Source organism: Cnephaeus nilssonii, assembly GCF_951640355.1.
Source record: "Cnephaeus nilssonii genome assembly, chromosome: 13".
Taxonomy (NCBI): Eukaryota; Metazoa; Chordata; class Mammalia; order Chiroptera; family Vespertilionidae; genus Cnephaeus; species Cnephaeus nilssonii.
Window position 1 is genome coordinate 27771717 of NC_137084.1, and position 12785 is coordinate 27784501.

General features: G+C 41.1%; 1 protein-coding gene across 1 annotated transcript in view; it reads right to left on the reverse strand.

The window, feature by feature from the left end:
• NELL1 (neural EGFL like 1) overlaps nt 1-12785 on the reverse strand; it is a gene marked incomplete at its 3' end in the record, with an annotated part of 683686 nt that overhangs the window by 159844 nt on the left and 511057 nt on the right. Inside the window, exon 14 of the mRNA XM_079788062.1 lies at nt 9832-9927. Coding sequence (XP_079644188.1) covers nt 9832-9927 — 96 coding nt within the window. The remainder of the gene's footprint in view (nt 1-9831; nt 9928-12785) is intronic.

The window sequence follows — 12785 nt, forward strand, 5'->3', positions numbered from 1 at the left end:
GGAAATATACAACATTTCTATACTATTCTTCTTAATGGCATTCTTCTGAATGGAATTTTTCTCCTCCATCCGCAATATGATATACTCACTAAAGCAGCATATTATTTGAGTCTCAATTTTACCAGCCAGTAAATTGAGGATAGATTCCACAATAGATATCATCTCTAGATACCTACTGTGTGCTACACACTCTATCAAGTGATCTAATTAGACTATCTCATTCAATTTCACAACAATATTATGATATAGGTAATACTGATATCAATTTTTAGTGGCAAACTGAAGCTTAGAAACATTGCATATATCTCATTCCAAATCACAGATTCCAATAAATAGTGGAACCCCAACTCAAATTAAACTAACATGACTTCAAAGATTGTGCTCTTAAACCCTATGTTTTTTCACTCTCTTCCTGCCTTAGGCACAATAAAGATATTGAAAGGAAAATAAAAGTAAAGTACATAATCAAGTAGAAAAGTATGGCTCATTACTCACAGGAGAACATCATTTATTTGGCCTCCCCCATAATCTGTTAGGTTTAATTTGCCATTTAATTTGCCTTTCAATATCAGTTGCCTCTTGATCATATGATAATATGATCAAGAGGCAACTGATATTGGAAGGTGTATAGATTTGGATTCAGTCATACATGGGTTGGAATCCATTTCCACTAGTAATGGAAATATGATCAAGAGGTAATATGATCAAGAGGCAACTGATATTGGAAGGTGTATAGATTTGGATTCAGTCATACATGGGTTGGAATCCATTTCCACTAGTGATTGGCTGACTAAACACTTATACAAGTCCTCATAAGTTTGATGGTTGCCAGATTAAAGGAGATGGGGTGGGGTAGCAAAAATGGTGAAGGAATTAGAAAGTACAAATTGCCACTTACAAAAATAGCCACAGGGATATAATGTACAACATAGGGAGTTTAGTTAATAAGATTGTATGGTGTCAGATGGGTACTAGGCCATTAAGGTGATCACTTCGTACGTTACATAAAAATATAATTACTATACTGTGCATCTGAAACTAATATATTGTATGTCAACTGTAATTGAAACATTTAAAAATTAATTAGAAAAAAAAGAACAGGGCTTTTTAACAGTTCCTAGTAGCTCTGAGAGTTAAGTGGCAACTCCATTTTGGAGGCATGGGTAAGTGTATTCGGTCTTTAGCTCAGTTTCTCCATCACAGCTTAAAGGTGAAAGTTGAGTGGGTAGAACTGAGGAGAGGAAGGGGGTCCTCAACAAGGTCCTCTAAGTTCCACAGCTGAACTCAATGCTGAGCTGCTCTAAAGATGAGATGTTCTTAGTGTCCATGAGTGTGATCTCCTCTCATGCTCCAGCCCAATGCCTCTCCTCTGCCATTCTATATCCCTGTAAAGGTCCCATGCAGGGCATAGCTCCTCACACAAATTCACATCCATATAACTTGGATAAAATTTTAAAAGAGCATCTGTGACCAATCCTTTTTGGTAGTTTCAACTGGATGAGCAACTCAGAGAGACCTCAAATTCTCATATTTCCCTTTTTAAATGATGCCACAAAAGCACTGCTTACTCTTTTTTGGGCATCTATCCATTACACAACAGCAACAACAGCAATGTTAATAATAGAAGCTGCCATTTACATGTGCCAGACAACCAGAAAGATCCTGTTGAGAAAAGTTAAATAAATCTTCAGACTGCCAAGATGTTGAAGAGGCACATATGCACTCATCCCAGATGCTTTCTCCACAGTGCTGTGATGGGTAGGGAGAAAGCAGAAGAATATTTTCCATTAACAGAATGGAGCTATTATCTACCTTCTTAAAGGCTCTTAATTTTCCCCCTGACACAAGGATGGGCAGAGAAACTGCAAATAGATGCATGCCAGTAGAGTTATCTGAAAATCAGGCAATATTTAAAATTTGGAAGAACATAGAAGTCTTTATTTCTAACCATTCTTTGCACCTGATGGGTGAATAATATGCACAGGGCAAACGATTACCCCCTGTCTACATATCTGCAAGTCCCTAAGGCACAGAAAAAATAATAGAATAAATTAACTTGTAAAAAGTCATTTCCCTTTAAGAAAAGTTAATAGATCCTCAAGAACTTTTAAAAAGAAAGTCCTTTACATGGCTTTTATGTCCTCACTAGAGGCCCGGTGCACGAAATTCGTGCACGGAGGGGGGTTGTCCCTCAGCCCAGCCTGTACCCTCTCCAATATGGGACCCCTCAAGGGATGTCCGACTGCCCGTTTAGGCCCGATGGGATCGGGCCTAAACGGGCAGTCGAACATCCCTCTCACAATCCAGGACTGCTGGCTCCCAACTGCTTGCCTGCCTGCCTTCCTGATTGCCCCTAACCACTCTGCTGCCAGCCTGTTTGCCCCCAACTTCCCTCCTCTGCCGGCCTGGTCACCCCTAACTGCCCTCTCCTGCAGGGTTGATCACTTCCAACTGCCCTCCCTTGCAGGCCTAGTCCTTCTCAACTGCCCTCCCTTGCAGGCTGGGTGCCTCCCAACTGCTCTCTCCTGCTGGCCATCTTGTGGTGGCCATCTGTGTCCACATGGGGGCAGGATCTTTGACCACATGGGGACAGCTATATTGTGTGTTGCAGTGATGATCAATCTGTATATTACTCTTTTATTAGATAGGATACCTCCAAAGCACAATGAGTAAGAATCTGAAGGTTTATGTGGCTTCTATTTGGTTTCTAGGACAAAGTTCTTTCCTTTACCCACCACTCACTTCTCTCCTTTTACTCTTGAATGTTAATTTCAACATAATTTTTGTAACACCTCTTGAAAAGGATCCCACCAAGTTTTTGATAGTCCACATGATAAAACTTACAGAATAATACAGCATGAGACTTTCATTCTCTCACTAAGTTCTTCATATAACTGTAATTCCTCAGCCTCTAAAGAATGAAAAAGGAAAATAAAAGTGCCTTCTCTCATTCCAAGGCCTTTCTCAGTCAGGCAACCACAAAAAGAAAGAATGAGCCTACAATTCATGTCATGTAATCTCTATCAGGCATAATTCAAATCAAATCCCATCAGGCAAAGTCTGGGATAATTAAAATGTATAAGAGAACAGTGGTGACCTGGGGGAGAACTTATGAAACCTTGTCTCCTGCTTTTGCTGACTATTCTTTTCCTTATGCTAGACTCCAAGTCCCTATCGGGGACTTGGTCAGGCGGCTGTGGGTGCTAACCCACGCCACCTGGATCCGTGATCCGGGACCTGGGCAGGCGTCTGCGGGTGCTAACCCATGCCGCCTGCCATGGTCCGTGATCCATGATCGTGGACCTGGGCAGCCTGCTGCAGGCATTAACCCACGCCGCCTGCCCTGTTCTGAGATCGATGATCACGGACCTGGGCAGCCGGCTGTGGGCTTTAACCCACGCTGCCTGACCTGGTCCATGATCCCTGATAGGGGCTTTGAGTCAGCTGCCACTGGCGATGGCTGACTCGAAGCCCTTATCCAGGACCTGGTCAGGCGGCTGTGGGCGCTAACCCACGCTGCCTGCCCTCGTCCGAGATCGGTGATGGTGGACCTGGGCAGGCAGCTATGGGCGCTAACCCACGCCGCCTTCCCTGGTCCGTGATCCCTGATCGTGGACCTGGGCAGGCGGCTGCAGGCCTTAACCCACACTGCCTGCCCTGGTCCATAATTGGTGATGGCGGACCTGGGCAGCCGGCTGCAGGCCTTAACCCACACCGCCTGCCCTGGTCCATGATCGGTGATCGTGGACCTGGGCAGCCGGCTGCGGGCGTTAACCCACACTGCCCGCCCAGCTCTGAGATCAGTGATGGACCTGGGCAGGCAGCTGTCCTGGTCCGTGATCTATGATCGTGGACCTGGGCAGCCAGCAGCGGGCCTTAACCCACGCCGCCTGCCCAGGTCCGTGATCGGTGATGGCGCCTGCCCAGGTCCGCGATCGGTGATGGCGGACCCGGGCAGGCGGCTGCAGGGGTTAAGGCCCTGCAGCCGCCTGCCCGGGTCCGCGTCCGCGATCGGTGATGGCGGACCCGGGCAGGCGGCTGCAGGGCCTTAACCCCTGCAGGGCCTTAACCCGGGTCCGCGTCCGCGACTGGTGATGGCGGACCCGGGCAGGCGGCTGCAGGGCCTTAACCCCTGCAGGGCCTTAACCCGGGTCCACGTCCGCGATTGGTGATGGCGGACCCGGGCAGGCGGCTGCAGGGGTTAAGGCCCTGCAGCCGCCTGCCCGGGTCCGCGTCCCCCATCGGTGATGGCGGACCCGGGCAGGCGGCTGCAGGGCCTTAACCCCTGCAGGGCCTTAACCCGGGTCCGCGTCCGCGATTGGTGATGGCGGACCCGGGCAGGCGGCTGCAGGGGTTAACCCCCTGCAGGGCCTTAACCCGGGTCCGCGTCCGCGATCGGTGATGGCAGACCGGGCAGGAGGCTGCAGGGGTTAAGGCCCTGCAGCCGCCTGCCCGGGTCCGCGTCCCCGGTGATGGCGGACCCGGGCAGGCAGCTGCAGGGCCTTAACCCCTGCAGGGCCTTAACCCGGGTCCGCGTCCCCGATTGGTGATGGCGGACCCAGGCAGGCGGCTGCAGGGGTTAAGGCCCTGCAGCCGCCTGCCCGGGTCCTTGTCCCCGATCGGTGATGGCGACCCGGGCAGCCGGCTGCGGGCCTTAACCCCTGCAGCCGCCTGCCCGGGTCCGCGATAGGTGATGGCGGACCTGGGCAGCCGGAGCTAACCGCCTGCCCCAGTCCACCATCATGGCTTGGATCTCACTGGCATGGGTGCTGCCCTTTCCCCGGCCATCTTTGCTGGTTTAACGTGTATATTTGCTCCTGGTTGGCTGGTGGGCGTGGCTGGTGGGCGTGGCTGGTGGGCGTGGCTTATAGGTATAGCGAAGGTGCGGTCAATTTGCATATTACTGTTTTATTAGATTGGATAATATTAAGCTTTAAAAAGTATCACTTCTTATTACAAACAATTTATATTTACTGTAGAAAAAATAGAACATTTAGGTAATCAAAATAGAAAAAGTAACTACTGGAAGCCATATTGAGAATGAATAATGCTGTTAAACTTGTTGCTATTATTAATTTCCCAGAATATTCTTGATCAGATATTTAATACACTTTACAAAGGCTTGGGACTGTGAGAAGTGTAATGGTTATGTGCATTTATTGAATGATATTTACAATAAATGAACCCATTTTGGAAACCAATGAGGGGAAAAGTCAAGGTCTGTTATTTTTATAATATCAACATGTTTTTAAACTATTTTTAATACTACACTATGGTATAGCTTATAGCTTGACTAATTTTGTCCAACTCTCACTGTCTGATTCACAAGGCACTGGTTTATAAGTACCTGATGTCTATACAATTGTATTGACACAATTTATAACTCATGTAATATACAAATAGAAAAATGCAGTAAAATTATTTGTCTGATCTATACCACCACAAATAACTATCTTGATTTATAGCAGTTGAAACTCCTACTAAAAGTGACTAATTGAAAACTCTTATATTAAAGAAAGCACTTTATAGCAAATAAAATTACCATCTTACTACATACATTGAAAAAATTATTCTAACCAAGAAATAATAAAGGGTTTTCTTCTTTCAGGAGAACACAAGGGTTAGAGTCACATGGTCCTTGGGTGGGGTTGAAACATCCACGTTTACTCCAACAACAAGAGGGTGAGGACATAGAAGAGGCCCAGATTCTACCTCAATCTTGTCCCATAAGAAAATGTCCCCCATATAGCATATATGGATATCAGCTAGTCCCTGGCTCTTGAATGGTTAAGAATTCTCTAAATATAGTAACAAGCACTTCTAAGAATGTTCAAGAGATGCTTTAAAAATACTTGTCTACCAAAAGTGCTTATAATGTGTATGTTATCAAATACACTGAGATACATTTACCTAATATATGTCTGTGTACACACACACACACACACACACACACACACACACACACTTTTTTTAAATGTTTAAAATGCTACATCTAGACCTGGCATTGCCAAAAGGTGAATTTAATTTGTACCCAGGTGACAATTTAATTTGTACTCAGGAGACATTTGGCAATGATAGGAGACATTTTTGATCATCATGGCTGGGGGTTGGAGTACTAATGCTATCTAGAGGGTAGAGTCCATTGATGCTGCTAAACATTAGGAAACCCCTAACTAGACATAGTTTAATACCTTACATTTAATTTCTACTTATTGTTGCTTGCAAATTTGCTTAATACCAAGTAGAAAACAGTGTGATTCACATTTCAGAGGATGATGTTCTGCTGTTTTATGGCAGGTAACATACTTATGGATTTAGTGTAGCTACTTGATTTTACATTTGGAGAGTCTCTAGGAAGACTGCACTGTTTCATTTTGTGTGATGGCTGGCTATGGATGTCAGTGTGACATGATATCCTAAGAAGAGAGCTTTTGCCAGCAGCCCTTTTCTAAAGAGTAGCAAAACTATTTTTCTTACTGATATCTGATTCATCTCCCTCTATACATCTTGATATTAAATGTGAAACAAAATCAAAGCTAAGGGACCAGAGACAGAACAAAGGGTAAAAAGACCCAACATAATATGTTATTCAGAAACATATGTTTGCTTATATTGAATGGGGTTATGAAAAGTTTAAGTTTACTAAAATCTCATCACCATAAAATAAATGGTGTTGTTCATCTTTGAGTTATATGGCAAACACAAGTGGGACTTTTAACTCCAGATAGGCATTTTCTTTAACAAATGATTTCAGTAATTTAACTAACGGTACTTGTATTCTGAAAGGCTAAATATCGCAAACAATAAATAAAACCAGTAACTAAGGGAACCAAGGGAAATATTTTAAAGACTAAATATAAGCAGATTTTGTATGGCTCAAAAGGGACCACTTAGTTAGTCTTAAAATTAAAAAGAGCGAATCAGAGATTTAGTGTGATCATGCCAGTTACAATGCACTTGCATTTTTCCTTTGCACCCTAAGTCTCAAAGCATCTAGCATCACTAGTATATGGCAAATAGCATTACTTCATGCTATTTGCTAATGATCTACATGATAAAATAATTCAAACAAGATATGGGATACATTTTCAGTATTTGTCCTATAATTTTTCTAGATTCCTTGCACACAATGAACTGAAATATATGTACTTTATCCTCTCCACAAAAAATTCATACAATTAGAATATCGGTGAAGATGAAATACTGCCATTTGCGACAGATAATATAGATGGACCTTGAGAATATTATGCTAAGTGAAACAAGTTGGTCAGAAAAAGCCAAGAACCATATGATTTCACTCATATGTGAGATATAAAACTGAAACTCATAGACACAGACAACAGTATGGTAGTTACCAAAGAGAAGGAGGTGGGGTAGTACAGGGTAAAGGTGGCCAAATATATGGGGATGGAAGACTATGTGACTTTGGGTGGTGGGAACACAATGCAATATACAGATCATGTGTCACAGAAATGTTCACTTGAAACCTACATGATCCTATTAATCAATGTCACCACAATAAATTTAATTAAAATTAATATTAGCCAATATTAAATTTGATGGTTTTGCTACTGATGGGAGATAGCATTACATGCAAAGAGAACTTGTTATTTAATTTTAATTTTTCCTTAAAACAACTGTGCAAGAATTCAAGAATATGCAATCTCAATTTTAACTTTTACATAGGAACTCATGTCCTGCCTATCTCTGTTTTACGTTTTCCTCTGACCTTGACTTTCTCCTTTAATTCTAACTTTTCTTGTTTCAGGTAATAAAACAGAATGTAAGCATTAATTCAACCAACGTCTTACTGAGCAAAGAAGAAGATACAGTCAAATCAACAAGCCATAAGAAATGATAATTAATTTTTCCTAGGCTGCCACCAATTCACCCCCAGGTTTAAAGTCAATGTTCTACCCCAATTCTTTATAATGTAAAGAGAATAAGAACGTCAGAGTAGATTCTCCGGTTAAATATCACACTAATATAACAATAACCGATTTAAAACAAGCAACCAGAGGTGCTTGGTGAAAGTGTAGCTTCATGGACCCTCCCCGAGATATCCTGATTGACCATGTCTAGGTTGGTGGCCCAGGAATATGGGTTCTAACAGGAAGTCTATGTATTGTTTTGAGAAACACAGTCAAGGATTTATAATGCAGGCTTTGTGGAATTTTATTCTCAGTTCTAACACTAACTGTAGCATTGCAGAAGTTACTTTGCTTGGCTAAGCTTTATTTAGCTATTTATAAAATAGGAGTACTAGTAGTTATCTTTTTTGTTTATTCTTAATATATTAAAATATTCATTTAAAAGACCTAACACATAATTAATACATAATAAATGGTGTATCATTACTTGTAGTATCCATTATCATCAACACTATCATCGTCACCATTCTGTCCCCATTAATTCCTGTACACTCATTTTAGGGGAACACAGCAGTGCTAGCGGACATGAGAAACCTTTACATGTATTTGTTTTTTCACTTTAGAAAACCTAATTAAAATCTAATGCACTGAAATGAAGGCATGTGTTCTAAGTTACCATTAAGTTTCTTTGCTTTTGGCAAGAATTCTCCAGCTCCATGTGGTAATTCTCATGCTGCTCAGAGGCAGGACTTGGCTCTTTTATGTGTCTTTTTAAAGAACAAACCAATTAATATTATTTCATAAATGACATTCGCTTCATTGATGATATAATAAAATATGGAAACAACAGGGCACATATTGTTTGTTGTCTTCCTTGTTGAATAATTTACATGTTACACTTTGACCTGTTTTTGAAAGGATTGGCTGCCTTATACAGGCAGTGCAAAGTAATACATAGAACAAGTTGGGGTATAATAACTAGGATCATTTAAAAATGTATTATCTAATTTCAGAAACCTTTTGACGTGAAGGAAAGGAAACCAGAGCTTTGCTTCAATAGTTGGCATTAAAGCCATCCTCTCTCTCATCGAATAACAGACATAATGACTACATCATCACATTTCCGTATTTTTATGCTGCACTGTAAGAAGTGTCAAGTGTGATATTCCAGACTCAGGAAAAAAACACAAAACAGTAATTTTAGGCCAATAAAACTTATGGGCAAAAACACAGAAATATTCAATTTTGCATGACAAGCCCTCTCGCTTGCACTGATATATATGTATACAGTGGCACACTGGCATTGACGGTCAATTTAATTTGTACCCAGGTGGAAGGACGTCTCCAATTAATAAGACAGCTGATTTCACCAAATAGCATCAAGTGTAAACACTACATTTATTGCAAGTAGAATGATGCACATGATGAAATCTTACAAATACTAAACTGGCTTCTATTATCAGGACCGGGAATAATAATGTTCCTAATAAACCAATATTAGAACCAAATCCCAAGTACACCAATAAACCTGCTGCCAGAGTTATTTAATGTGCTTTAATGCAAGGAGCATGTGGTTCTAATCTAGATTCTGTGGGCACAGCAGACTGTTGTAACTCCAATAGTCCTGTGTGATGCTACCCCCAATAGCTGGTAATTGGGGCAGGTCAGTTCTTCAGGCTTTATCTCTCATCAGCACTAAAAAGGCACACTCCAAACCACAGCAGAGAAAGACTCAATCTTGCTCTATTAGAAACATTGCAGGGAGGACAAATGAAGCTCTATTTTCAGAGGGAGGATGCCAATTATATAGTAATCAAACGTATCTATTTTGGGGAGCTACATCCCCCAGCGAGACATACTGCATCAAGTCAACCCACAATACTATACTCCTTGAGAAAGAGTTCCCCTTCCCTCTGAAAGTCTTTCTCCCACCCCACTCCCCAAAAAGGGCTAAGGTTACCTTTCTCGCAGTGGCTTCCTGTGAATCCGGAAGGACAGACACATTTGTTAGGTGCCACGCACGTTCCACCATATCTGCAGCCCTCTTCGCAGAATGCTGTTGCAAAGGAATGAGGGAATTTCTATTAGATAAAATGGGAATAAGAAAACTCAGGGTAAACGGCGTAAGCATTGAAATCATTCATTCTTTGTTGCATAGGAAATGCATAGCTATGTTGATATATTTAAAAGTTTTGGCTGTGAAAATAAATAAATGTATTAATACTTCACTGATTTACATAAGGTCAATTGTGATATGTAGGTAAAGTGTTTAGCACTGGGCTGGAATGTATTAAATGGTAACTAGTATGAGCAGCTATTACGGTTGCTATTGTGACTTATTATTGACATATTTGAAATCAAATAGGCTAGACGAAGTAACTAGAAAGGATAGAATTGGAACAAAAGCAAAGGCAGGCATTTTAAATACTCATTTTATAACCACTTTTTTCTCTAAACATCTTTATTACAATAAAAACATTTTTACATCATCTTTAAAATAGTTAGATAGACATAATTTTGATAACATAAGAAATTCAACTAACCACTTATTTTTGAATATTTAAGATGTTTCCAATATTTCTGTACTAAAACTGATGCCTTGCCTGTATAGCTAGAATGTTTAGTATACCCCAAATTATTCCTTTAGGGAAAAGGGCTCAATGTGAAAATACAGTTTTAGAGAGGAGTTCGTTAAGCCTTTTGACAAGCATTGCAAAGTTATCCAACTCCATCCCAGTGCTACCCTGCTAGCCTTCCCACAGTGGGTAAGCTCCCCTCATTACACACCTGAATAGCATAGCATAGCTCCATGTACAGCTCCATACACCTCTCCTTTGTAGTATTAAGTATTATTGTTTATTTATGTATAAATGCTTATCATTTCCTGTCTTAACTTGTTGGGATTGTGCAGCCCATAAGGACAAGCCACATGCTTCTTTTTGCTTCCTGTTGTACATACAAAGCCTTAGTAGCTGAGTGCATGGTAGATGCTCAAAACATATTTGCCTAATGGATTAACTTATATGCTGCAGGTTGTTCTGACAGAAAAACTCTTCCTCCAACAACTCTGTAGCCCTTCCATCCAGAACAACTTACTATGCGACCTTGCTGGATAACCGATAATTTAGTGTTCTACCGCTGCAAAATGTCTCATTAAGGAAGACGATTGCAACTTGTTAACCCAGGGTTTCTTTTATTCACAGAAGAGCTAGGTGAGCAAATTATTTTATTTATAATTGCAGTTCGAAAATGTCAGCCTGGAAAAATGTCATGGCTGTATTTTGCCATCATCACATAAATAAGGTGGGTTTAACTTCAAAAAAGCCACAGAACAACTTGAGGTAGTTGAACGCTAGTTCAAATGCACAGAAATTCTCATAATGTTGTCATTTTTCTCATCATTTAATATCTACTATATGATTTAACATTTTGGAGCTTTGCAATTAGTTGTGAATTCCTTTGCTCCTGCCCAAAGACAAACAATGGGTATCTTTTTCCAGCCTTTAACTACTGTGAACCTAGGCATGCACGTGCAAACACACACACACGTGCGCGTGCGCGCACATGTACACACACATATGCACACGCTGTCTTGTCCCAAAAATTGCATCTTGTGGGCTCTGGTGATGGACATTTCAGAAGTGTAGCTCCATATCAAAGTTAATAAGAGAACAGTAAATAGTCAAGTGTATTTGAAGCTAAAAGTGACAGATAGAAAGCCATTAAAGAAGGTTTCAAGTGGCATCAAAAGAAGACAGAGGAAGCAGGAAGTTCAGCATGGGTTTTTCTTCAGTAATGTAGTCAAAGCAGCACTTGATATAGATTTGTGTGTGAGCATACATCCACACGTGTGTGCACACACAGATTGTAGAACTGGTTAGGAGACTCGGTGTTGTTTCATGATACATGTATGACCTTGATTTATGCAGCCCTTAAACAGAAACGATAATAGGAGATTTTTGAAGAAAGCATGAGATGGCTGTGATGTCCTATGAATGTAAAGATGTGCACAATGTACACCCCTATGTTCATAGCAGCACAATTCACCATAGCTAAGATTTGGAAACAGCCAAAATGCCCATCAGCAGATGAGTGGATTAGAAAACTGTGGTACATCTACACAATGGAATACTACGCTGTTATAAAAAAGAAGGAATTCTTACAATTTGCAACAGCATGGATGGAACAGGCGAGCATTATGCTAAGTGAAATAAGCCAGTCAGTGAAAGAAAAATACATGCTCTCACTCATTTGTGGAATATAAACAACATTATAAACTGATGAACAAAAATAGATACCGAGGCAAAGAAGCATCGAACAGACTATCAAACTACAGCAGGAAGGCTGGAGGGGGAGGTGAGGTAAGAAATCAACCAAAGGACTTGTATGCATGCATATAAGCATAACCAATGGACGCAAGACATTGGGGGGCGGTGAGGGCATGTGGCAGCGGGGGAGAAAGGGAGAGGCCGGGGGAAGATAAATGGGGGGAAATAAGACATATGTACTATTATTTGTAATACTTTAAACAATAAAGTAAAATTAAAAAGAACCTACCTAATAAATGGGGTGTTACGAGAATGAAATGAGTTAACATTTGTCAGTGATTTTAAATTGTGTTTGGTGGATAGTGTTATGATGTGCTTTTTTAAATAAAACTAATTATAATGATAGTAATGCTATTATGACTGTGCATCATGGACCCAGAACAAATTTTACATCTAATATTCAGATAATTAAACTCAGCATGAAGGTGTCCATTTTCACCGAGACGAGTTGCTATGACCTTGTGATTGATGCTTGCTTTAGTTTCCAATGAAGGTAGTTGTAGCCCTTCTCATGGAACTATCAGAGAGCTGTTACTGTTTTCACTGTAAACATGGTGAAGTTGGGGCTCAAAAATCAAGTTGCATC